Raw genomic sequence first — 25,596 nt, forward strand, 5'->3', positions numbered from 1 at the left:
CCAGCATGTTCCTTCTAAATGCAAATCTAATCGTTTAACTTCCATGCTTAAAACTCTCAACTGTCCCTTGCCCTTTGATGTCCACCATGCAGGATAAAGTACAATGAAATATAAGATCCTCTAGAATCTGACTCCTGTCAACTGGCATCCTCCTTCCCTCCTCCCACCTCCCCAAGCAACCTATATTCCCACATCTGTGTTATTTGCAAACACTACCCCCTCAGCCTAAGGTACCATTCCTCCCACATCTGTTTTTCCTACTAGAGGGGCCCTTAGAAGTGTCTTATTAATCTTTGTATCTTCAGCATCTAGGACAAGAAGATGCTGCCCTAACATGTAGCACCAGAAGATGCTGAATTGATGTTAAATGAAAAGAAAAAGAAAAGAAAGGAACGTCTTCTTGCCTTTTAAGTCAAATGTACTTTAGGTGCCACCCTTTCAGAAGCAGTGAAACCACCCTAAGTGTTGTGTAGTGGTTTGCTATGATTTCAAATCCACTTATTTATGACTTAAATGAAGATATTTTAATCCACCTGCTTATGACAAAGACAAAAAAAAAGTTGTTTTTAGAAGTAAAGTTGTTTTGATAAAAGAATGAAGTGTGTTAGGATGTCATCTCATCTGCCGTCATTGTTAAGCACTAGCAGCTCACTTGCCGAGCGGCACCGCTGGGGCCTTATCAACAGGAACAAATAAAGAAGGAACTACGGTGAGGGGACACTTAGACTATAAATACTGAGAGTTGTGTGAGGAATATCCAAGCGTCTCTGTCCGGGCAAAGCTATCCTTTGCTGATCCTGCTCTCTGAAGATCTCAAGCCACTCGCTCCTGGTTGGCAGTGATGTTAAACCCTGCAGCAGTCTCAGGAAGAGAAGGGACATTAGTTCCTGTGGTGGTCGAGGTGACTCCTTTAGCAGTGGTGACAAACCATGTAGCGGCCCCACAGAGATCAGCCTGCCCGTCAGCACCAGTGCTGGAGTTTCCTAGCGATGTGCTCCAGCAACAAGTGACTTTTATTTTTGAGCTGGCAGCTGGACTTCAGCTGCTGGTTGGCAAAGCCATCTCATCCAGTACCAATTCATATAAAGGTACAACTGAACTAAATTTGGACTTTATACATCTTCCCTTGAGTGGAACAACAGTGTGATTAACCTATCATTGGTTTGGAGTATGGTATGTTATTTCTTTATTAGCTTAATAAGGGGCATCTGCACGCTATTGGCTTATGAAATTACTGTAATTCCCACAATGAATCTGTGGTAAATAAACTATTGGCAAAGAAAACCTGTCTCTGAGCATAATTTGCCACCCCCCAAAACACAATACTAAGGCTTTCAGTGAACCTAAAGTTCACTAGATCCAGACAAAAAGATAAATGGAAGGTGAATTCACAAAGATAGTAAGAATGCCGTTTAGTCTAGAGCTGGACCATTAACTTCCAGATCTTTTCTGAAATCACTTTTCCGGCCGTATCCAGTCAAATGGAATCTGGCAATTCTCAGGGAAGGTACTAGAAGTGGTCAAATTGTAACTCAGATACAGGAATACCTCAGAGATATTGTGGGTTTGGTTCCGCAATAAAGCAAATATCACAATAAACTGAGTCATGCAAATTATTTGGTTTCTCAGTGCATATAAAAGTTATGTTTTCACTGTACTGTAGTCTATTAAGAGGGCAATAGCATTATGTCTTTAAAAAGTATGTATCTTAATTTAAAAATACTTTATCGTGAAAAAATGCTAACCATCACTAATTACACAGGGTTGCAATAAACCTTCCATTTGTAAAAAGAAAAAAAGAAAAAGAAAATAAGCGGTATTTGCAAAGTGCTGTAAAATGAGAGGTATGCCTGTATTACCTTATAGATGCAGAAACATGCTGCCAAGTTTTTTGCACTGTTTTTCTTTTTGCCCATGAATCCCCAGTGCCTACCACACAAAAAGTGCTCAAATGTTAAAATGGAGGGGCTAGGCATGGGCTGGGGTGCCTGCTCTGCCCACTTCACAGCCCTAGCTGTAGGATATACTCCCGAGATCGTGCACGGTGCCATGACCGTCCCCAACCCCACCCTGGCCAAGACATGACTGTGAAGGAAGGGCACCAGACTAAAGGGTGGCCCAGCCTGGCCAATAAGCGATGCCTCAGGGGCTTGCTCAAAATTATGAGCCAATTCCTCCCTCGGCTTTTCATCCAGGAGATGAAAGATCATATGGATTCAGGAACTAGGGCAGTCATATGAGTCTCATACAAGAAAAGCCATGAGGGAATAAAGACAACAAGCAAGAGCACAGAAAGTCAGTAGGGGCAAAGGGAATGAGCAGATGAGCAGAGAGTGGAAAGGAGAATGGTTCTGTCTGTGATGCTGCCATCTCTTTGGCTTGGTTCACCCTCCCTGGACTCCTGGGAGACCTAATGGTGCTTACAATGCCCCTTCCCCTTCATTAAACTTGAGCTGGTCTGGTTTCCTTTTCAAGAGGAACCTGTCTAGCATGCAAGTCCCACAACATTTACAAGCATACTGTGTGTTTAAGAATACCTATGGAGGGCTTCCCTGGTGGCACAGTGGTTAATAAGAGTTCGCCTGCCCATGCAGGCGACATGGGTTCGAGCCCTGATCCGGGGGGATCCCACATGCCGCGGAGCAGCTGGGCCCGTGCGCCACAACTACTGAGCCTGCGCTCTAGAGCCTGCGGGTCACAACTACTGAGCCCGTGTGCCACAACTACTGAGCCTGCGTGCCTGGAGCCCGTGCTCTGCAGCAAGAGAAGCCGCCGCCATGGGGGGCCCCGCGCACCGCAACAGGGAGTGGCCCCCGCTCAGCAATGAAGACCCAACACAGCCAAAAATAAAATAAAACAAAAAATAAGAATACCTATGGAATACCTGACACACAGCCTGACCTCAGCATGGTGCAACTAACTCCTTTCCCTCCAGTGGTCAGCCTACTTGCAGTCCTCGACCTCAGCCCTCTGTTGTGTTCATCACCTGGTCTCTGCTCAGAGAGCTCCTCTTCCCCTACTTAACTTGTCCTTCAGGATTCAGACTAAGGACACTTTCTCTCTTTTTAAAAAATATTTATTTATTTATATTTTGGCTGCATTTGGTCTTCGTTGCTACCCACAGGCTTTCTCTAGTTGCAGTGAGCGGGGGCTACTCTTCGTTGCGGTGCGTGGGCTTCTCATTGTGGTGGCTTCTCTTGTTGCGGAGCACGAGCTCTAGGCGCATGGGCTTCAGTAGTTGTGGCACACGGGCTCAGTAGTTGTGGCTCACAGGCTCTAGAGCGCAGGCTCAGTAGTTGTGGGGCATGGGCTTAGTTGCTCCGTGGCATGTGGGACCTTCTAGGACCAGGGCTCGAACCTGTGTCCCCTGCACTGGCAGGCAGATTCTTAACCACTGAGCCACCAGGGAAGTCCAGGACCACTTTCTCTTGAAAATATTTTCTGATCTCTCTCTAGGCTGAGTTGGGATTCCCTCCTCTGAACATCCTCATATAAATGTTTGTACTTGTCCCAGCTGTACCATCATGGCTGGTTTTTTGTCTCCTGATTATGAACATTTCATGAGTTTTTTTTAAATTGCTCAGGCCCAAGACAGCTCCTAATTCTCTTCTTTAGGGCATACCACAGGGACTCACATCATTTCTCTCTTCTCAGTTCCCAACTCCCCACTATATCCTTTGGGGTCCTTTCCCTTCAATCTTGGTTAAAGAGGGGCACAGTCACCCCAGCATCTTACATTTTTCTAGCCCCAAGCGAAGCATATAAATGCCTTTCTTTTTAGTGCTTTTGCTGCTAACCACTAGGAAACAGAAAAATAACAAAAATAATTATGCCAGAGAAGAAACAATGCTATTGTGATCCCTGGACCCCACCTCCCGACTCCCTTCTAAGATAGTAAATGGAAACCCTAATGGACCTTCATCTTATGCTGTCATTTCTTGAGGGTGGAGCTAAGTAACCACTCTGCTCTCTGAGCCTACACTTAAGGCAAGGCATTTGCACCCTGTCTTCTGGAGGCTACTCTTAACAGCCTGAAGCTGGATGTGAAGCAAAGATACAATCCAGACAGAAAAATCAGTACTCAATACACTTAGGCAGGCAATTAGCATCTGAAGCTGTCCAGGCTGAGTGGCACCTAATTAGCTCACCAAGCTTCTGCCCAGGTATGTCCTCATACTCTAACTAGACGATTCACTGCAGGTAGGAACTGGGTCTAATTCATCCTTACATGTCCAGCATCAGGCAGTGGCAGAAAGCAAACACGTTTAATGAATGGATTTCTAAGACCAAAGCAATACGAGGCAGACTAGGATGAATGTCGAATAAGTGGTTCGGACAATAATTAAGAATGGGCCAAGGCTAAGAAAAAAAGAATAGGGACAAAATCAAATATGGCATCTAGATTTGAAAACCAAGCTCAACACCGTAGGGACTGAAGTATAGTGAAAGCATCTTAGGCTTTTACATATGAATAGGATCAATGGCAATGGTAGCTAATGACCTGATGGGGGGGTGGGGTGGCGGCCATTAGTTTAGGTCCATAGAAGGCCACACAGAAAAGGAGACTAGAGCTCCTCTTTAATCTGAGCCCGTCAGATTAGACTACAGTACTCAACTCCAGGCACTGGACTTTTAGGACTCTGGCAAACTGGAACATGTCCTTAGAAGCCATGTGGTGAAGAATGCAGAGACCAAATATGCAGCCGTGGTCTAAAAACTGCACACTTTTTTGCATGAAAAACAAAGACAACAAAAACAAAACTAAGGGCTGGAGTGCTGTCTTCAATTGCTAATTTCGAATGAAAGACAGCTTTGTTTTTTTCCTGCATAGCTAGAAGACAGATGTTCAGTATAATTAATAGTTAACAATTAGAACTGATTAAAAATGGCCCAGGTTAATTTTTGTCAAGATGTGCTTGAACAAATGTTAAACAACAAACCTGGTTTCGAATCTCACCATATGGCCCTTCCCATTGTTGTGGGCAAGTTATTTAATCTCAGAGAGTCTCATTTTCCTCATCTGTAAAAGGAGGTAACATGACCCCCTTACAGGGTTGTTAGAATTAGCAGAAATAATACGTGAAAAATAGCCAAATGCCCGTGGAAGCCATTACTGCCACGCTTAAATTAGCTCACTGCAAACCTCCAAACGATCTGGGTAGGGCTGGGCCAGATTACGCATGAAGTGCCTCCTTAAAATGAAATTTTGATTTCTTCAGTTCGGCGGAGAAAGGGGTATAGGGTTGGCAGAAAGCTCCACTGAGGCAGGACTTAGATCTGAAGCTAGGAGTTGCAGGGCTTACGACTGGGTGGCGGGGGCTGGGGTGGGAGGCGGGGGGGGGGTGCGGGAGCAAACTCCCAAAGACTTTTTTCAAGTAGCAGAGCCCTCTCAGCAACCAGGAAGCATTCCTGAGGAGCTGCCAGGAGTGCGGGAGTCCAGGACCTCGGAATTTGCATACCAGCACTCAAGGTACCGGAAAAACTCCAATTTCCCATGGGCAACAGTGGGTCACAACCTAAACTAATAGTAATTCCACTTTACATTTATATCTTAAATGTAGTACTTTATATCTTAAAAAGGTACTTTATATCTTAAAGTACCTTTAAGCATTGCCGAATGTGATTTGATCCTTATCACACTCACTAAGGCAGCAGAGCACTAACAACTAATGCGGTTTGGGTAACAGAGGCTCAGAGACTGGGTAACTTTTCTAATGTCAAATAACTGGTAACTGGTGGGTCTGAGAATGGAAATCTAGGTCTTCGGAAAAGAAGACAGATTTACTGGACTACTAGAAGAATGCCAAAACATAATCTACCTCCAGATACAATCGCTGCAGGGAAATATGCAAAAATACTTTGCATTTCCTTTCTGCACCTCCCAACTGTTTGATGCTGGAACTAGAAATCAAACAGATAGGGTACATACAGAACTGCAGGAGGAGGCAATAACAAGTATACCCGTTGGGCAAGAAACTGAGCAGCTCTTGGAGAGTGTGTTGGAAGAGGAGAAAAGGAGGGGGAAGAGAACGGAAGCAGGAAGGAGTCTCGGGAAGATGAGAATTCCGTAACTGAACAGCCACTGCGCTGAGCGCGGCAGCCACGTTACCTCATTGCATCTTCGCAACTCTACGACATGGGCTCTGTTACCGTCCGCACCTTGCGAATGAGAAAACTGAGACTCTGGAGAGATGACCTGCCTAGGCCAGAGGGAGTGTGTGAGAAAAGCTGGGTGGAGAAGCAGAGCAGCCAGGCTGCGGAAACACCTAAACCTCCGGTCTCCGCCCCTCCAGGCAGCTGGCAACCGCACCCGGCAGGGTGTCCGAAAATCTCCTTCCAGGCGGCACGGCCACCTCCTCCCGCCCGGACCCCGCACTTCGCTCTGGGTCCATATGACCCTGGGGTCCCTGAGACCCCTGCATCCCTCCTCCCCAAACCCCTCCTTCCCGCCGGCCGCCCAGGCCCGGCCGGCCCGCAGCCCTAACCAGGAAGGGAGGCCGGTGCCGCAGTTTGCGCCGCCGGCGGTCCCGGCGGGGGCGGACGCGAGGAACGGTTGGGGGAAGGGGCCTCGGGAGGCGGCCACGCGCCACTCACGCGTCGAACTTGTTGTTCATCCTCTCGCCGCCGCCGTCACCACTGCCTCACGGAGTGACTTCCGCTCCGCCAGGTCCCTCCGCCTAGGGTCCGACCACTTCCGGTTGCGCGGGGCGCAGCGGAACGTCGGCGAGCTGGCCGGGAAGGGGGCGGGTACGCCAGGACGCAGTAGTCGGGCGGTTGCGCTGAGCTGCTCAGGTTCGGTGGCCACGCGGGCTGCGGGCCTCGGCTCTGTCCCTGTTCTTGCCTGCCCTGCCCAGGGGAGCGCGTGCTGACCCCCTCCCGCGGCGGGCTCCGAGAAAGACAGCTCCGAGTAGCTGACGGCGCAGACTCTGGATTCACGGCTCCCGACTCCGACCTCGGTGGGTCTGCACGGTCCTGGACTCTCTCTTAAGCTCCCTGAGGCTCTTTCTTCTTTGGTACTGGCCATACTATACTGTAGCACCCGCCTCTTGAGGTTGCCGTGTGGATTGAACGAGATAATCAGTTTCAGGCGCTAGACACGGTAACCCTTCATAAGTGGTGGCTATTGTTAACCTTTGCTTACTTGTGCCAGGAGCTACAGAGCTGATCTCCGCCTTCTGAGGCAGTCAGATTGAGAGACTCACTCCAGGTGACTAAGCTAGTAGAGAGGCTTACAGGAACCAGAGATGATCCCACCGTCATCAAATTGCCTGACACTCGAAATACACAGCAGCGCGGGCGCCACACACACACACACACACACACAGTGGAATAAATGAAATGAACCTGCTGGTGATTGATCCCCAAAGCCAGCAACCCTGTACTTGGGGGAGGTCCTCTCCCCCCCAACAATGTCCCATTGTCAGATCTTTATGTGACACTTTTAACATTTTTTAATCACTTTCACCCGCACCTTTGATCCTGTGATGAGGGGAGGTAGGAACTGATATCTGTGCCCATATTTACAGATGAGGAAACAGGCTCAGGGAGCACAAATGACTTGCCCAAGTTGTCTTGTCACCAACAAAACTCAGGCCCCAGTTACACTCTCAAAGCATGGCCTTACTCCCCGCCCCACCCCCACCCCTGAAAGACCCTGGCCCTCGTCTCCTAAGTGGGGCAAAGGGAGCCTGGTCAGGGTCTCCTCCCTGCCTCCCTGCCTCGCTCTTCCTTGAGACCAGTGCAAATTCCCTGGCCTTTGAGAAGAGAAGGAAGAGGCGTCCGTTTTCCAGGCCATAGAACTTTCTTAGAGTGTCTAAGATTGGGTCAGTGTTGGGAATTGTGGACTCCAACCCTTATTTAGCCATCATTGTTCTGGGACGCCCCTCTTACTCTAGGCCCCAATTTGCCCATCCTAAACATGGGGGAATAGTGATTCTTGCTTATCCATAATGCTGTGAGGAGCTCTTAATAATGAAAAAAGATGATAAAACTCATAAAATGTTTGGTGATCGATGGCAAAAAAATGTATCTGAATAGAAAGGTCACTGGTGCACATGACTATTGGGTGCGTACAGCCCCAAGAAAGTAGGCAGATGCCAGCTGGAGTGGGCTCTGCTCCCCTTCTTTCGCTAGAGCATTGGCTGCTACGCTTCACTTCTCTCTTGACTTCCCTCCTTTAGGAGCCTGCGGGGAACTTGTAGAAGGGAAAGGAGGCCCAGGCCTGGAGGGATAGGACCTTGCCTAGTTGGGGATAAGATAAAACAGAGTCCTTAGGGCTTCAGAAATGATGGGAGTTGATAACACTTTGCTCAAGTGAGGGGAGTGCCAGGAATACCAAGCCAGTGCCGTGTAGATGCTGATCCCACTAACGCACTCTGCCAGCATCCCATCCCCAACCACTCCAGGGCTCCAGCTCTGTCTTTTTATTTCCCCAGCTTTTCTCAGGAACGGTTGGCTCACGTGGCCCTGAAGGGGGCTTCCCAAAGAGCATACTCGTGACCTCAGCAACAGAACACAGCCGATAAGACTCCACATGGCTAGCAGCAATTGGTTGGCTCAGTCGGATGAGGGCAGGTAGGAGCGGGGGTCTCCAGGGAATGGCAGGGCAGGCATCCTGTTGTAGTGGGCCATGAGGAAGATTCCAGCAGTGCCGCAGACAAAGAGCGAGAGCATGACCAGGAAGCAGACGCGGTCCAGCACTCGGCCCACCAGGAACCACTCCTTGTTCCCCTGAGGGTGAGAAGCAGGGGATGAGATGACCAGCGGTGGCACCAAGCTGGATCCCTGTACCACCCTTGGCCATCCAGCAGGCCTCCGTTCTTCATTTCCTTGAGCCCTTCTCACCTACTTCCAGGCCTCAACCTGGCTTCTTCCACAGCCCCACTCCCAGTTCCACTTTCTCCATCCTATTGCCCTACCATGGCCACACCACTCATCCTGCCCCATCTCAGGTCCAAGTCCCTCACCAGGTACTCAAACCCCACCTCCACTCCCGACTGGCTTACACTCTCAAAGTGACTCTGCTGGTACCGGGCGCAGGCAATGAGGTTGCAGGCTTCCACGCAGGCCTGGATGGCTGGGGCGGCCTGCCTCAGGCTGCCACACCACTCCTGGCTCTGCCCTGACTCCGGGCCTTTCTCTGTGGAAGAGAGAGAGAAAGGTTTGGGAGTAGAATGGAGGAGAAACAGTCTGAGAAAGTGGCCTCTCCTTAGAGACCCCAGCCCCTCTCCCCCCCAACCTGGACACTTGCCCAGCACTCATCTGCTGTGCCAGGCACCTTGGCCAACAGACCCTTTGTGTCTGAAGTCCCTGGGCAGGAGTGTCCCCAGTGTCACACCCTCTGTCTCACCTAGCTTCTCCAGCGCTGCCCTTACTAGCCCATTGCTCTGGTGCTGCCGGAAGAGGAGTTCACTGCGGGGCAGGCGGAGGGCCACCTCCTCCCCGGCTGTGATTGACCACCGCATGGAGGAGCCATTCCGTAGCCGGGGCCGGGCGTCCTGCACAGCCGCTGGGGCCAGTGGGCGAACGTGCATCCGCAACAGCTGGGGCAGGAGCCGCAGGAACACCTGAAGAGGGGATGTCGTGGGTGGCTTAGCTTAGCGGCCAGCAGACCTTCCTGGGTGACTGAGCGGCCAGGCTGGGCTTCGGAGCAGGAGGTGATGGTTGGCACGAAGGGCTCATGCGCTGGGGGCCCAGAGGCTGCACTTCAGGGGCAGTGGCTTGGCCCCGGTACAGCTTACCTGTTCCGTGCCAGACACTGAACCTGGGCCCCCAAACTTTTGTGCACATCAGAATCACCAGGGCACTTGTTGGAGACACGGGTTCCTGGGCCCCACCCCTGGCCCAGGATGCCTGGGGTAGGTTGGGAATCTGCATTTGTAACAAGGGTCCCAGCTGACTGCTGCAGGTGGGCTGCAGATCACACGGGCACTGGAGCCAGGCTGCCTGGGCCGAATCCTGCTTCCTCCACTTTCTAGCCGTGCGACCTCAAGTAAGCTATTTAACCTTTCTGTGATTCAGTTTCCTCATACGTAAACTGGAGATGATACTAATACCCAGTTCATAGGGGATTTATGAAGATTAAATAAGTTAGTATATGTAATACACCTGCCACATAGTAAGCGCTTGATGTTATTATTGATCCATTTGGGCACGTGCTTCTAGATGCACATGGGGCAGATTAGCTGCTGAATGTGGTAGGTGAGGAATATGCCCAGGGACAGGAGTGCAGGGGGAGGTGCATGTAAGTGGAAAGGGCAGGAGGATGCTGGAGTGGGCGGGGGCGGGGAGCTTGCCTTGCGGACCCCTCGAGCCATGGAGTGTGTGTGTGGGGACCGCAGAGACACGTTGAGCACGACCACAGCATTCACAACAATCAGGATGGTCACCACCAGGAGGAAGGTCAGGTACCTGCCGGGGTGGCGGGGTGGGGGGTGGGGTGCAGGCAGGAGGCGGGGCTGGCCCTTCGACACTCCACCCCAGACAACATCCCCACCCGTAGTGGCTGATTCCCCCAGATCCCTTGGGGTGATGGGCTGGCACTGAGGATGACGGCGATGGGGGTGGCAGGAGGGCAGTGCCCTGTGGTCCTGAGAAGGGAGGGGAGGAGGCGGGCACAGGCACGAGGACCGGCCTTACTTGCTGATGAGTGGCACCGCCTGGGAGGTCTCGGGCACCTTCTTGGCCACAAGGAAGAGGAAGACAGTCTGGGCCAGGAGCACGTTGATGGCGACGGTACACTTCTGACCACCCGCTGCCCATGACCAAGAGGCCTTCAGAGCGGATCTCAACATCCCCACCGTGGGGCACCCCCCTCCCCACAAGGAGTCCATGTCCCTGGTCCCAGGTCATGGTGCCATTCTGCCCTTCCAGCTATCCCTTCTGCCGCCGGCCGGGGCCGGGGCTCCCCTCCCACAGGCGCTAGGTACCCTTGGCGGGAAGGAAGTAGATGAGGATGGCCACAGAGGAGATGAGTACACAGGGCGCAATGATGTTGATGACGTAGAAGAGGGGCTTGCGCTGGATGAGCAGGTAGAAGACGACCTTCTGGTGGCCGGCCTCCTCGGCTGGTGCTGCCTCATCCAGCAGCATCTTGGCTGGCCGGTGCCGGATGGCCCACTCTCCATTTTCTGCAGGCAGCAGGCTGGGGTGGGCACAGGGAGTGCGGGCGGGCAGATCCCTGCAGCCCGTGTGACCCAGCTACAGGGCAACCAGCATGTGCCCAAAGGAGCGCCATTGAGGGATGGGAACAGTGTGGGAAGATGGATGCTTGATCCCCCTCCCACCAAAACTGGAGTAATTATCATGGGGAAAATCAGGGGTTTGCCGGGCCTTTAAATCTATGTATTTTGTGGTTTACTGTAGTTTTCATCTTGAGTTACACGGGAGGGGGTGTGATCTCGGCCTGGCCCTGCCCGCACAGCCAGGTCCAGCAGGGGCCTTGGGTGGAGGTTACCTGTGAAGGCCTCGGGGTCTATGAAAATCCACTCGATGGTCTGACCATCTTCCTGGCTCAGCTGCAGATTGATCTCGTTGGTGCCGTAGGTCTGGGACCTGGGAGATGGGGAGGGAAAGAGGATAGACTTGAGTGTATGTAGACTCACACATGAGGTCACATAGACCATCACCTGAGGGCAACTGTGGGCTGCTTTGCCTCAAAAAGTGCAGCCAGGAATTTCTGAGTTCTCCACAAAACCCTGGCACGAGATGGGGCAGGGGCGGGCAGTCAGGCTCTTTGGGGTCTGGGGAAGTTTGAGTTGAAGGACCAGGAGACTGCAGCTCAATGCGCTGCCCTGGTGGCAAGAGCCCAGGGCCACCCCGTGTTCCTCCCTCCCACCGTCTCCAGGGCAGGAGGGGCCGATGGTGAGCACAGAGGAAATACAGTGTGCACCTCTCGGGTCTGCTTACTGAGGAGGGTCTCAGGAAGACTGTTCCTCTAAGAGCCGGGGAGACCCTCTCACAGACCCCCTTTCCCCCATCAATGGACGAGGATACTGAGACAGCGCCGTCCTCTCCGTGGGGCTGTAGGGCGTAGTGGTCTAGTGTGGGTGTGCATGTGTGTCGGCGTGTGTGTGCCTTCTCGCCCACCCATCCCAGTCACTGATGTCTCTCCTCCGGGCACAGGCAGGGAAACTGAGGCAGCGAAGGAGGATGAGTGAGGGGACCGAGGCTTAGCAGGGAGGGACATGGGCATCTTCAGGCAACTGGGCCTGAGACAGACGCAGAGGCCCCAGGGAGGTGGAGCCAGGCCCCTGGGTCCCCACCCGACCAGGGCCCCTCTTAGAGCGGCTCCCCAAATCCCCACCCCAGCCAATGGCCTCACTGGAAGATGAGGGAGCAGTTCTGCCAGTCGAAGGGGAAGTAGGTGACAGAGACGGGGCAGGAGGAGCGGAAGATGGCGGGCGGCAGCCAGTACACGCAGCCGTCGGGAGACACGAGCACGTTGCAGTAGAGGGCCACCTCGAATACGCCGTCCACGCTGTGCACAGGCCAGGCCACGTGTGGATGGGGCCCGGGGCCACCAACCCTTCCCAGCCCGCCACACCCCTGACCGGTCTCCTCCTGGCCTGGGGACCACTCCTCCCCCGGCCCCCTCCCCGCCCCTCTTCCCCACCCCCCACACGCCAGGCTCCCTCGGCCCAGCTCCTAATCGCTGCCGCCCTCCCCTCCCCCCTTCATTAATGGTCATGGCAGCAACTGACGGAGGTTAAGCTCCCACAGAGTGCCAGAGCCGGAGGGCAGCCCTTCCTGTGCCTGTCCTGTGGGCCCCCGAGAGAGCTGTCCTCATTCCTACCCAGGCGGCCCAGCCCGGAGGCGGTGGAGCCAGATCTGCTGGCCCCGGGCCCTACCCTTAGCCCCCGCGCCCCAGTGCCCGCAGTGTCCCCGGGCTGCACCCTCTGTTCCCCTGCCTCTTTCTCCCAGAACACCCTTGTCCTGCTGGGCCCGCCCTTGCGTCTGTCTGGCCGCCCCCCCACCCCCCGCCCGCGCCGCCTCCTCACTTGTTCTCCAGCACGACGTCCGGCCGCCACACCATGGTGGACGGCACCCGCAGCACCCACAGGCCGTCGTAGTCACGTGGGTCCCAGCGCAGGCGGTAGTCACACCATTGCTGCAGGGGGAGGGGTTGCCAGGCTCCCTGACCCCCAGGAATGGGGGCCCAGCCCGGGGGGGGGCAGGAGAGGCAGGGATGGGAGGGAAACAGGCAGCTGTGAGGGCCTTGGGGCCCCAGGGTGGGAGCTGCTAGAGGAAAAGAGGGCGGCAGGGCGGCTTCTTACCATTTCTATCCAGACGTTGGTGGTGAGGGCCTCCTCTCGCTCATTCTGCGGGCGCAGAACAGAGGGCTAAGCCCCCAGGTGTTAGTCCCTACAAGACCCCAGCCTCTTGGGCGGCCCCATGGGAGTTTCCCAGCTCCCTGGTCTCTCCCCGGTGGGCGCTGCCTGCTCCCAGCTGCTGGCGCCAGCCCCTTCCTCTCCCCCAATCCCAGAGGCAGGGTGGGATCCCCTCCCCGTCCCCGTCCTACAGGCTTGTGCTCACCAGGGAGATGAGGTTGGTGAGCGTGAGCTTCAGGCTGACGTTGACCACGTCTGAATCGTGCTTGGCAGGCCTCAGGTGGGGGACGTAGCTGTGCATCAGGTCCCTGAGCAGACGTTCCTCCTGGCTCCGGCCCTGGGCTCCTGTGACAGACAGGGGTGAGCCTGGGTACAGGGGCTTTGGGGCAGAATGAGGGGGAGGCCACGGGAGGGTGTGACATGGGGAAGTAGGGAACCGGGTGTGGCGGACAGGCTCCAGTAGCCCCCCAGACCCTCCATCCCCTGAGGCCTTGGACCCCTGCTCCTGGCCTCTCCAGGCCCCAGACCCCCTGTGTCCACACCCAGGTAGACAGCCAACAGTGACAGAAGGAGCAGCGGCCTCTGGCCCCCGTGCATGGTGCCACAGCGCTCTGCAGTGACAGGGGTGGCACTGCAGCTCCTCAGGACTGGGATAGGGGGATGCAGCCTCTGGGTCTCATGTAACAGCCCACACTCCCTCCCCAGCCAGGCCAGCCAGGCCAGCCCCACCAGCTGTCTGACCCCAGCGCTGTCAGCTGTTCCAGGATGGACACAATGCCGGGCTCAGGTTACCCGGGCTGGGGAGGACAGAGGGGCCCTGTCTGTCCCAACAGAGACGGTCCAGCCTCCATCCCCACTCTCAGGCTCAGCCAACCCAGTCCTCCGTCCGTGTTCCAGCCGGGGGTGCTGAGGACGCAGCCGGGGACAGATGGGTGTGGGAGAGAAAGACAGAGCGCTGAGGAAGGGCCCTGACCAAGGACCCTTCCTCCTGCCCCCTCCAGCGGGTCAGGATCTGGGGAGGCGTGAAGGCCGTTGGTGAAGCGTGTTTTGTTCCTGAGTTTCTCTATGACATGGTCCCTGACATCTTCATGGGTCACTCCACTAGACCGAGACACTGGAGGGTCAAGTGCCTATGGGAGAGATGCACTAGGGACCCCAGGCAATGAAACCTTAATGCAAATGAGGGGGTCAGGTCAGGGTTCTCTGGTCTCTGAGGCATGGAACTCAGGTCTGGTAAGCTTTAGAGGAAGGAGAGCCGAGGAAGATTTGGAACGCAGGCTCCAGGGAATAGGACAGCCCCTGAATAGGGGCTCCTCAGGGGGGCCTCAGTATTTATTAAACCATCCACAGGTTTACGGAGTCCCCAGTGTGTGGCAGGACAGCTCTAGGCCAGGGGGACCCAGGGATAAGCCCGAGCCGCTCACAGGAACTCACAGTCCAAGGGGGGCAGGCAGGCAAGATCAAGGTCCTGGGCCCTGTAGAGTCAGATGAGGGGACCTAGAGGGGCCAGAAAACCAGCTCCATCCATGCTGTGGTTTGTGGTCAGGGGAAGAGTGGGGCTGAGGCTGATCTAGGAGCCAAGGACCCTGCTGTCAGCTGGCCACCTGTCTTCCGACCAGCTATTCGAAGTAGACAGGTCAACATGACCCACTACGTGGGCAAGACGGAAAACGCAGGTTCCCATATGTGCCGCCCACCGTTCAGCATCCTGTGGGACAGGGTGGTGGAGGCCTCTGAGGGCTGGAGGGAAAGCACCATTTGAGGATGTGTCCCCCTCCCCCCAAGCAAATGGTGTCTGTGGCATTTTAACATATCAGTAAACTAGAAGTCAGCCCACGTGTCCTGTCCTTGGAGATCCAGATGAGGTTGGCTCAGACCCCAGCCCCTGCAGTGGGCCCAAAAGTCTCTGTTGTCTTCTCCAGGACTTTGGGGTGGGCAGGGGGCTGACAGTGGTGGCCCCTGTCTTCCCTGATCTACTTCGGTCCTTGCGTTCGGTCCTGCTCTGGGCTCCACACTCAGTTTTCCTGAACAGCCCGCCCCCAGCACGCCCCCCCCCCCGCAAAACTTCGCTCTCACCCCGCATCTAGCTGTGTAGCCCACTTTCCCTGGAGTATACGAAGCCAATGTCTCCTTCTCCCCACTTTGCCCTCTGGTGTCCCCTGGACTCAATTCCCTCACCCGTTTCGCGGAGCGGTATCTCTCCTCCTCTCTGCTCTCCTCCAGGACGGCTCTTTGCCCAAGATAGTGAATGGCTTCTGCTAAATCATGGACCACCTATTGCCCTCCCCCTCCACCACCCCAGGCATAGGTAGTCAGCTGACGCCGGACATTTCTGACTTTCTCTTTCCCCTTCCCTACCAGTGTCTGGGAGGGAAAAGGAAGTCTCTGGAGATTGAATTCCCTCTGGTAGGAACTGTGCCACCTCCCTCTGGATGCAGATTTTATTTATTTTTAAGTTTTTTTGGATGCAGATTTTAACCCTTGTTTTCTCCCCTTCTCTCTGCTCTGAGAGGTCCCTTTGGTGTTCTCAGGGGGGTGGGGCATCTCTGAGGAGTGGCAGTTTCAGCCCTGGAATGGTTAAGGGGGGAAGTATGGGACCCATTAAGAGAGGGGCCCCCAACCCTCGGGCCTCGGACCGGTAGCTGTCCGCGCGCTGTTAGGAACCAAGGCCACACAGCAGGAGGCGAGCAGCAAGTGAGCAAAGCGTCATCTGCCGCTCCCCATTGCCCCCATCGCCCCCATCGCCCCCCATGGCTCCCCATCGTTCCCCATCGCCCCCATCGCCCCCCATGGCTCCCCATCGCTCCCCATTGCCCCCATCGCTCCCCATCGCCCCCATCACTCCCCATCGCTCCCCATCGCCCCCATCGCTCCCCATGGCCCCCCATCGCTCCCCATGGCTCCCCATGGCTCCCCATGGCCCCCCATGGCTCCCCATGGCTCCCCATCGCTCCCCATCGCTCCCCATCGCCACCCATGGCTCCCCATGGCCCCCCATCACTCCCCATGGCTCCCCATGGCTCCCTATGGCTCCCCATGGCTCCCCATGGCCCCCCATCGCTCCCCATGGCCCCCCATGGCCCCCCATGGCCCCCCATGGCTCCCCATAGCCCCCCATGGCTCCCCATCGCCCCCATCGCTCACATCACCGCCTGAACCATGCCACCCCACGCAGCCACTGGTCCGTAGGGTGGACCAGTCCTGACAGCACCCTGGGGCTGGAGTGCTGGGGAAGTGGGTGCTGTCGGGGGACCCACTGTAACCCTGGTAACCTGCTAAAGAGGCGCCCTTGGTCTAGTGGGGCATTGGGGGTTGTCTTCTCTGGAAGGTTTACAGCCACCTGAGCAGGCTTGACACACTGAGGCCTCACTATTTGACTGTGTAAAAATCTGCTGCCAACAGCGCCACCATGTGGCTAAGCAAAGCAACGACAGTGGTTGAGGGATCAGATCTGGGCCCTCTTGTCTCTGGGCACGAGAAAGGGACACCCCAGAGTTGGTGAAAAATTCCAGGGAAGACCCAGACTGCCTGCTCATCTGAAGGGTGTAAGTCTAAGCTACTTTTCCTATTCAGAGGGGAAAAAATTAAATATTTGTACCTTGAATTTTCAGAAGGTTCATACTGGAAAGCAGAAGTAAGTAGGGTCAGTTTTGGTTTTAAATGGTTTATCTTTTCTTCAGTTCCATGGGAAGACCAAACATTTTGCCTTCTATATACCTGAGCTCATGAGGTCACTGATTCCCTCTGAGGGACGTGGGTTCAGCTGGGACACTCAAGCCTGCATATCAAGGAGGTGAAGAATCAGGTCCTCCAACCTGCTCTAGTCCCCTGTCAGTCACCACGCCAGGCTTGGATGCAGGAGGCCCTTGTGAGGGCCCCAAGGGCCTGTCCTCAGTGACTGAGGCCCACGAATGAGGAATGAGATAAATAACCACCCCTAAAATTTGCAGGACACATGTAACTACCTTTACTCCTACTAGCAAATTTGATCTTCAAGACGCCTCATGAGCTGGACTTATCCACACTTTGCAGATGAGAAAACTGAAGCTGAGAGATGACGGGTGGTTCGCCCAAGGTCACACTGCTAGTGTAACAAACCACCCCAAAGCTTTGTCTCTTAACATGACAAACATTTAATATCTCACACAGTTTCTGAGGGTCAGGAATCCAGGAGCAGCTTAGCTGGGTGGCTCTGGCTCAGAGCCTTTTATGGGGCTGTGATCTCATCTGAAGGCTCCACTGTGGCTGAAGGAGCCACTTCAGCTGGAGGATCCATTTCCAAGGTCACTCACAGGGCTGTTGGCCGGAGGCCTCAGTTACTTGCCATCTGGACCTCTCCACAGGGCAGCTCATCATGCCCCTGGCTTCCCCAAAGTCAGAGAGCCAACTAAGAATGAATGAGGGAGGGAGAGCAAGAGAGAGAGAAAGAGAGTGGCTGCAATGTCTTCTATGACCTGATCTTGGAAGTGACACACTGTCACTTCTGCCTCCTTCTATCGGTCACACAGACCAATCTTGGTACCGTGTGGGAGGGTATGAATGCCAGGAGGTGTGGCTCACTGGGGCCACCTTGGAGGTGGGCTACCACACAGAACCACATCCTCTGGCTCCTGCAACCTCAGCCCTTCAAGGCCTTTGGGATAGCAGTGGCGGGGGCTCCCTTTGGGGTGGAGTTGCCAGATTTAGCCAATTAAAATACAGGATTCCCAGTTAAATTTGAATTTCAGGTAAACAATGAATCATTTTTTAGTATAAGTATGTCCCAAGTCTTGTCTGGCAACCCTATTTTGGGGAAGAGGAGTAGGTGCTCAAGGGGACAAGCCTGGGGGGATGGCCGAGTTCTGGGGCTTTTAGATGGTGCATGGGGCTTTAGGCCAGGCTGACCTCTGGCCTCTGTGGATGCTGAACCTGACCCTTCCACCCCCATCCTCAGCTTTCCAGGGGGACCCAGACAGAGTGGCCAAGGCAGAAAGGGCTGGGGAAGGCCATTCTGCAATCCTGATGCTCCCAAACCTGCCAAAAGACTCCTTCCCTAGTGGGACTGGAGAGAGAGGCATCCCCAACCTCGGCTCCAGGTGGGGCCTCAGAAGCCCAAGACTAAGGGGTTGGCAGAAGGAAGCGGCTGGAGGAGCTGGGAAGTAAAGGCCCAGGATCCCACCTGTTCCACCCCCACCTGAGGGAGAGGGAGGCAGGAAGATGTCTGTCTTTCTGACCCCTCACAGAGGGGTCCCAAGAGGCCAGCCTGAGTGGCATTCTCCCTGGTCCCTGAGCCAGCCCTCTGCCTCCCCCTAGATCGTCCTGCCCCACCCCCAGCCGATGTCCACTCTCAGCCCTTCTCCGGTGGCTCCTGGCTTTATTTGCAAAGGAACCACTGTTGAGAATTAGGGCTTCCCCCTCCCTCCATTGACCTCAGCTCGTCTCTGCCCCAGCCTGGCAGGACCAACTGGGCTCAAAGTCTCAGGGCTGGGAATCGGTCTGCCCAGGAAGAGCTGGTTGTTTCGCAGACACCCCTGTCCACACAGCTATCCACCGCACCCCCTGTACCCCCCTTTCAGGCCAGCCGCCTCCCCTGGCTGTTGGACCAGGCTGGGGAGGGCACGCCCACTCTAGATGAAGCGCTTATCCTGCTCCCGGTAGGAGAAGGGGTCCCCAGGGAAGGGCTGAGGTGGAGGCTGGTTGTAGGCGCCCTGCAGGAAGATCCAGGCTGTGCCCACCACCATGATGGGTGTCACCACAAACAGGCAGAGTCGGTCCACTGTGCGGGCTATCCGATTCCAGCAGTCCTTCTCCTGGGGGCAAGGGTGACAGAGACAGAGACAGTGGGGTAAGAAGGGCCCTCAAACCACATATTCACACCCCAAGCTGGGGCCCACGGCCTCGGCGTATCTGTGGGGCCTGCCTCGGGCTTGCAACAGATGGGATGTGCTGCCATGTCCCCAGCAAGGGCCCAGGCCCACCTCCAGCCACAGGCGGGGCTGGTCATTCTGTCTGTCCAGGAGACAGAGAGCAGGCCCACAGACTCCCTCCCAGCCTCTCAGTGCTGCCACTAGCCTATATGTGAACTAGGAAAATATGCCCCTTTGTCAGGGGAGATTTTTTTAAGTTGTGTAGCACTGAACAACCCTATAGGGCCGCCTTTTAAATGTCTGGCTTTGTCTGGAGTATCAAGCTGGGAGTTGAGCAGGGACAGAAAGTGATTGGCAGCTGGGAGAAAAAAGGGACCCTAAGGGAGGTCCAGAGTATGGCCCCAACAGGGCAGAGCTGTGCGCCTGTGTGTATATCTGAGTGTGTGCCTGGCCCTGCACACTGCTATGGGATTTTAGGCAGGGAATCCCCCTCCCCGAGAGGCCTGGAATCTGCACCCACTGTGAGCTCCATCTAAGTTGATAGGTATCTCTGAGGGGAACTGTGCACCCTTAAGATATGTGTCCGATCAGTGCACTACCTGAACATCTGTACACAGCAACCCTGTGGCTACTCACCTCATTGTAATTGTTCTGGTCCTTCATGTGGTTGATGATGAAGTTGGCCCCATCCACAGCTGGCTTCAGCTCACTGAAGAGCTCCTGCTGGGCCTGCTCAGAGCCTACTGGGGGCCGACCTGTGGACACCAGGCCAGAGGTGGGCATGGGGCCTGCCCTCACCCCATCTCCTGTGGATGGGCCGAACTCCAAGCCATTAGGGACCCACGTGCGGTGGTGAGGCGCCGGGCCAGCCCATGACGCTCTGACTGCTTCTCAAACATGAGGTCACTTCGGGACTTCAGCGAGAAGTACTCCTCTGCCTTGGAGATGTAGCCCAGGGAGCTGCTCCTCCGGACCAGGGTCCCAGGGCTGGGCCCATCCTCTGCCGGACGGGACATGTGCAGGACCTCAGGCAGGGTCTCCAGGAAGAGCTATGGCAGGTCGGAGGGGCCAGTTTACAAACATGGGTCACCTTCACACATGCAAACATCACACATGCAAACATCTGTGACTCCATTCCTGGCTTGCCACAAAGTGCTCGCCCGTCTGATGCTGTCATTTATTCTTCTGATCCCCTACTGATGGACAATTAGGTTGTTTCCAACTCTCTCATTACAGAGAAGAACTCATTTGTTGAAAATGAATTATATATGAAAAAAAAAAGTAAGAAAAATGCCCCCAACGCAGAGCTAAGACCAGAAAAGTTGCTAAAGTATCCTCAGCTGTCCCAAAACAACCAGGTGGCCCTGCAGAGGCCAGGAGGCAAGGACAGTCCCCTTCCTGGGCACCCTGCCCCCACATTGCTCACCTTCCTTTGAATCAAGGTATAACAAACACACAGTAGACTCAACAAATCTTAAGTATGTAGCTAGGTGAAATTTTACAGATGCATTCAGCTGTGTAAACACCTCTCAGATAAGATAAGAACTGTATGTCAAAAATGTTCCCTCCTGCCTCACCCCCATCAATTCCTACCCACACCCAGAGGGAACCACCATCCTGACTTCTAGCACTGAAGATTGGTTTCGCCTGTCCTTGAACTTCACAGAAAGGAAATCTTGCAGTCTCTTTAGCGTTGGGCTTCTTTTATGTAATATTCAGCCTGGGACGTGGGGAGCAGCAGGGCCACTTTTGCTGCCGGGTAGCACCCCCTGTTGTGGGTACCGCTGCGGCTTCACCCATCTCCCTGCAGAGAGGCACGTGGACGACCTCCACCTTTTAGCTACTGAGCCCTCACCTTCTTGACTCCCTCAGAGAGCATGTGGGTGCTGGGCGTGCGGAAGTGGATGTTGAGTACGATGACACAGATCACCACGACCATGGTCACCAGCACCATGCCGAAGAGCAGGAACCTGTGGGCACAGGTGCAGCCTGGAGCCCCCGCCCAGGGCGAGGAGTGGCGGGGTGAGGCAGGCAGGGACGGCACTCACTTGCCGATGAGGGGGATGGCCATGGACGTGGCTGGCAGCCTCTTGGAGATAAGCAGCAGGAAGACAGACTGGGCCAGGAGCACCGAGATGGCCATTGACGTCTTCTCGCCACCTGGGGAGCCCATCCTTAGCTGGGACCTCTGGCCCCACGGTGGTCCCTGCACTACTGTTCACAATGCCATGGTGCCCTGGGCTAAGGAGCTGCCACTTACTGCTAGGTGACCTTGGGCAAGCAGCCTAACCTCTCTGTGCCTCAGTTTCCTCAACCACTAAAAGCCGGGAGGCCAAAGTGAGAGAGTGTGTGTTAAATTCTCAGACGCTGCCTGCCACTGGGTGAGAGCTCAAGGAACCCCTGCTTTCCTCGTTAACCAGTCCCCTGCCACTCAGCCCTGTTAAATCACAGACCTTCTCTGTCTCTCCACTGCACAGAAACCCCCAAGGCATCCTCACACCCAGATGACATTCCTGCTCTCAACCCTTTGCTCAGAGACCCCAGCCCAGTACCGCCCTGCTCTTCCCACCTGCGCCCCTCAGCGTGCTGTGCGGTGCTGGCCCCGTTGGTCTTGGGTCCACGGCCCCGCCCCAGCGCTGCTTCTCAGTCTGCAATGCGCCTCGCAGCCAGACTCCAGCTCCCGCCCCACCGCCCCCCAGGCTGCACTCCTAGTCTTGTAGTTTCTACCCTGTCTGTCAGGGTCCGGGGCGGGGTCACATTTGTCTCTGGAACTCACTGTGCCCTGCTCATAGCCAAGTGACCACAGATGACACGTGCCCTTCTCGAACCAGGTGTGTGTAGATTGCACGCCCCATGCCCTGGCTTCCCAGAGACCTTGTTATCCACCCATTGGTTCAACAGCCAGGCCCACGGTCACACAGTGGTGACCACACAGGCCCGATCTCTGCCCTGACAGAGGGACACTTTTGTAGTTCTCCCTAGGGTCCTTGGGAAGCCCATGATGAGAGGCAGAGGGGAGGTCCAAGAGGGATGGAGCCCCCAGGGGCCCTGTCCACTTGGGGGATGTCTGACAGGGTCACAGAGCCCTGCCACTGACAGGCCATGAGGCCCTCGTTCCCGGACCCTGGGCAGGGAGCACCAGGACGGCGACCCCCAGGAGGAAGGGAGGGGCAGGGCAGGGGTGGCCGAGCTCAGGGGCCCTCGGGGAGGGGCCCGGGGCTGGGCTCACAGTCCGCCGGCAGGTAGAAGACTAGGTTGATCATGAAGGAGATGAGCACGCAGGGCACCAGGATGTTGACGACGTAGAAGAGCGGCTTGCGGTGGATGATGAGGTAGAAGGTGACGTCCTGGCGGCTGCGACTGCCCAGTGAGGCACTGGGATCCACGTTGACCCTGGCCGGCCGGTGCACTATCTCCCACTCCCCGTTCTCTGCGGGTGGCACGTGGGTGCCTTGGGGTCAGGCCGGGCAAGGGGGCCGGGGGTGGGGGGTGGGCCTTGGGGCAGGTCGAGGGCGGTGGGGGGGGGGTGCTGGGTGGAGGGAGCCAGCCCAGAGCCGCAGCCAGGCCTGCTGGCAGGGGCTTGCGGGGCTTGGGAGTGGGGTGGGGGCACGGACGACGGTTCACACTCTGTTTCTGGGTATCTTTCCCTGGGGGTTGGGATGGAAGTTTCACTCCACAAGGGGGAAGTTTTCCTCTGGGACCGATTTTTTTTTTTCTCCTTGGAAAAAATAGAAGCTGAGGCCATATGTGGTTCAAATAAGGAGGCTTGGGGATAACAAGGCAGTGAGAGTAAGAACCCTCCTCCCCGTGATGTACCAGCCTCGGGACCAGCGGGATGTGGGTCTCCTCCGACAGACAGGGGCAAGCGGTAGGGCCCAGTAAAAGATCTGAGCCTGATCACAGAGAGGGGAGGGGGGCGTTGGGAGGGGGCAACATACACACCATCAGGATGACAGCCAAAGCCCCAGCCGTCCCCTGGGCCCTCTGGGGGCAGGAAGGCTAACCACCCCCCTCATCTGTCGGCCACACCATCCCCAGGGACCCTGCTCAGACGGGGAAGGGTCTGGCCTGTGTGTGTCTATCTGCACGTCTGTGTCCCTGTGTGTCCACGTCCTAGGTGTGTGTATGCACGCGTGCATCTCTGGGGTGGGGATGTCACTGTGACTGTATCCGTTGGGTGGGGGGGGGGTTCTGAGGGGCCAGCCCACCCAGCAGCTACAGCTCCGGCACCTGTGAAGCCCTCGGGGTCGATGATGATCCACTCCACGGGGTAGTAGCGGCCGTCTTCTTCATCCTGCTTCAGGCTCAGGGTGATCTCCTTGGCCGTGTACTTGAGTGAACTGGGGAGGGTAGTGGGCAGAGGGTGGTCCTCAGCCGCTGGCTGGTGCCACCGATGGGGGAAAGGCTAACACAGGAGGTTCACGGGTGGAGGGGGCCACGGTGGGGATGGGAAGCTTGAATCGGGACAGAGCAGGGGCCTCTGCCTGAGCGTGTTTACATCCCTCAGCCCCTGGCGGGGTGCCCTGGGGGGAGGGGTGGCTGGAGAAGTGGGTGCACCTGAACTTGAGGGAGCAGTTCTGCCAGTCGAAGGGGAAGTAGGTGACGGAGACGGGGCAGGAGGAGCGGAAGATGGCGGGCGGCAGCCAGTACACGTAGCCTGAGGGGTAGATGAGCACGTTGCAGGAGTAGGAAATCTGGAAGGAGCCGTCATTGCTGCGGGACAGGGACAAGGGCCACAGTGAGTGCTGGCCAGCTGGGTGTTGGCCGAGCTGGGGGAGGCAGAGGAGGGCGGGCAGTCAGAAGCTTGGGACTGGAGGGGGACGCTCAGGACGAAGGGAGGCAGAGTGGTGGAGGGAAGCCAGGGAGGGCTGCGGCTCAACTTGTTCTCCAGCACTATCTCTGGGAGCCACACCATGTCAGAGGGCAGACGCAGGACACTGATGTTCCCAAAATCTTTGGCCTCCCACTTCAGCCGGCTGTCTGTCCAGCCCTGGAAGCCCAGAAGAAATGTCAGCAGTGGGCTCTGCTGTTGTCCGGGCTCCCCCATTCCCCCCGCTCCCCGAGCAACCACTTCCCTGGGGGAAGACTGGACAGGGGCTGGCGCTGGGACAAAAGAGGTTGGGTAGCAGACAGCGTCTCCTAATAAAATCAAGGTACTGTGACAATGTTCCCTAGGCCAGGACCCTAACCCACAGAAGGCTCTACCCGGCCTGTGGCAGCACCAGCTGATGGGAGGGGCGGTCGGGCCTGGGGTTTGTCTGTAGGCAGGAACCAGGCCCTCCCAGAGGACAGCGTCTGAGGCAGGCTGGGGATCCCCAAGCAGAAGCGAGCACAGGCGAACCTGGGCCCTGCACCCTCCCCACCCCCAGCTCTGTGCGGGGTGTTCTCCTTACGTGCTCAATCCACACGTTAGTGGTGAGGGTCTCTTCAACTTCTTTCTGTAATCAAACAGGAGGACTGTCCCCCCGGGGCCTGCACCCTTTCACCAGACACCTACTCTTGGCTGCCACCCAGGGGAAACCACGGCAATGGCCTGCCCCCAGCAGCCAGGAGTGGATGGGTAGACCAGGAAGCAGGGTGGGCATATGGCCTCTCACGTGTGTCATGGGTGCGAAACGGGGGCACCCAGAACTGAAGCTGGAGGGAAAGGGGCATCCTCAGCCCAAGACCTGTGGGCAGCACGCAGAGGCACAGAGAGGCCCCGAGTGCGTTTCCCAGGGAGAGGAGCTACCAGAGGCCGGGATGGGGCCTTGACCTTCCTCCACGGCCATCCCAGGCCAGGAGACAGCCAGGCCTCCTGGAAGCCATCCCTGCCACCGTTCCCCAGCCCAGCCTGGAGGAGCCACTCACCAGGGAGATGAGGTTGGAGAGGGTGAGGGCCAGGGTGACCCCCACGGTCTCCTCTTTGTGCACCGCGGGCCGCAGCTCTTTGTTGTAATGCTTCTCCTCAAACAGGTGCCGGATCAGCCGCTCCTCCTCGTTCAGGCCCCAGCTGCCTGGGGAGGGTCGGGGACAGGGGCCCGGGAGGGACGCCGCCCTGAGGTCCTGCTGGGCATGGAGCGGGCCCCGGGGGGGTGGCCCCTCCAGGGAGGAATGGCAGTGGGAAGTGGGGAGGTGGGCCTGACGCTGGGAGAGGGAGCCCCACGTAGGAGGGGACGGGAGGGGAGCATGCCGTGGGGGACCTGGGTAGGGGTCCTGGGGGACCCTCCAGGGAGGGGTGATGGCCACTCTTACCACACACGACCAGGGCAGCCAGCAGCCCCAGCGTTAACACGGGCCCCTCCATCCTGTCCCTCTGACTGGGTCTTGGGTCGGCCCCTCCTGTCGGCAGGGCTGGGGAATGCGGGCAGGTGGCCGAGGGGACAGGTGCAGGGTGGGGTGCGGCGCCAAGGGAAGAGGCCGCCGGAAGCGCAATCTGACAC

At 56.3% G+C, this 25,596-nt stretch overlaps 3 protein-coding genes across 11 annotated transcripts in view; all 3 read right to left on the reverse strand.

Annotated features, from left to right (window-relative positions):
- The window catches only part of EIF4E2 (eukaryotic translation initiation factor 4E family member 2), a 28,915-nt gene extending 22,186 nt beyond the window's left edge, over positions 1-6,729 (reverse strand). For 7 of the 8 annotated variants that reach the window (XM_022567976.2, XM_022567980.2, XM_022567974.2 and 4 more), the window contains exon 1: positions 6,595-6,701. In XM_022567976.2, coding sequence (XP_022423684.1) covers positions 6,595-6,614 — 20 coding nt within the window. In that variant the 5' untranslated portion in view covers positions 6,615-6,701. Of the gene's footprint in view, positions 1-6,594 lie in introns of all 8 variants that reach the window. The other variant, XM_022567973.2, reaches the window with a different exon arrangement.
- Positions 6,730-8,532: 1,803 nt separating this feature from the next.
- CHRNG (cholinergic receptor nicotinic gamma subunit) lies at positions 8,533-14,001 on the reverse strand. Its single transcript, XM_089916076.1, is given in 12 exon segments — positions 8,533-8,730; positions 9,006-9,139; positions 9,350-9,566; positions 10,296-10,410; positions 10,639-10,847; positions 10,849-11,129; positions 11,456-11,553; positions 12,323-12,628; positions 12,999-13,108; positions 13,275-13,319; positions 13,534-13,673; positions 13,871-14,001. Coding segments are annotated over 12 exon segments (1,884 nt in total). The 5' UTR covers positions 13,926-14,001; the 3' UTR covers positions 8,533-8,556.
- A 4,024-nt stretch (positions 14,002-18,025) lies between these two features.
- CHRND (cholinergic receptor nicotinic delta subunit) lies at positions 18,026-25,579 on the reverse strand. 2 transcript variants are annotated; one of them, XM_089916214.1, is made up of 12 exons: positions 25,409-25,579; positions 25,025-25,170; positions 24,568-24,612; positions 24,055-24,164; positions 23,732-23,887; positions 23,340-23,514; positions 22,404-22,602; positions 21,223-21,334; positions 21,030-21,144; positions 20,019-20,223; positions 19,811-19,929; positions 18,026-19,117 (listed from the first exon to the last, which is right to left on the reverse strand). In XM_089916214.1, the coding sequence occupies exons 1-12, from the start codon at positions 25,458-25,460 to the stop codon at positions 18,935-18,937; spliced, it is 1,617 nt and encodes a 538-aa protein (XP_089772340.1). In that variant the 5' UTR covers positions 25,461-25,579; the 3' UTR covers positions 18,026-18,934. The 2 variants fall into 2 exon arrangements, with proteins under 2 accessions (XP_089772340.1, XP_022424036.1); XM_022568328.2 differs by having other exon boundaries at positions 22,404-22,604; positions 23,405-23,514; positions 25,409-25,576.
- Positions 25,580-25,596: the final 17 nt, after the last annotated feature.

Source organism: Delphinapterus leucas, chromosome 8 (assembly GCF_059928025.1).
Source record: "Delphinapterus leucas isolate spDelLeu-1000000601 "Yukka" chromosome 8, BTC_Dleu_Yukka2, whole genome shotgun sequence".
In the NCBI taxonomy this organism is placed as follows: Eukaryota; Metazoa; Chordata; class Mammalia; order Artiodactyla; family Monodontidae; genus Delphinapterus; species Delphinapterus leucas.

Bases quoted from the DNA above. Each gene is read 5' to 3' on its own strand.
- CHRND (XM_089916214.1), bottom strand. From the start codon at position 25,460: ATGGAGGGGCCCGTGTTAACGCTGGGGCTGCTGGCTGCCCTGGTCGTG. The intron at 24,613-25,024 runs GTGAGTGGCTCC...GTTTGATTACAG, and splicing joins TCTCCAACCTCATCTCCCTG to AAAGAAGTTGAAGAGACCCT. The intron at 21,335-22,403 runs GTGAGCCCAGCC...TGGGCTCCCCAG, and splicing joins CTTCTACCTGCCGGCGGACT to GTGGCGAGAAGACGTCAATG.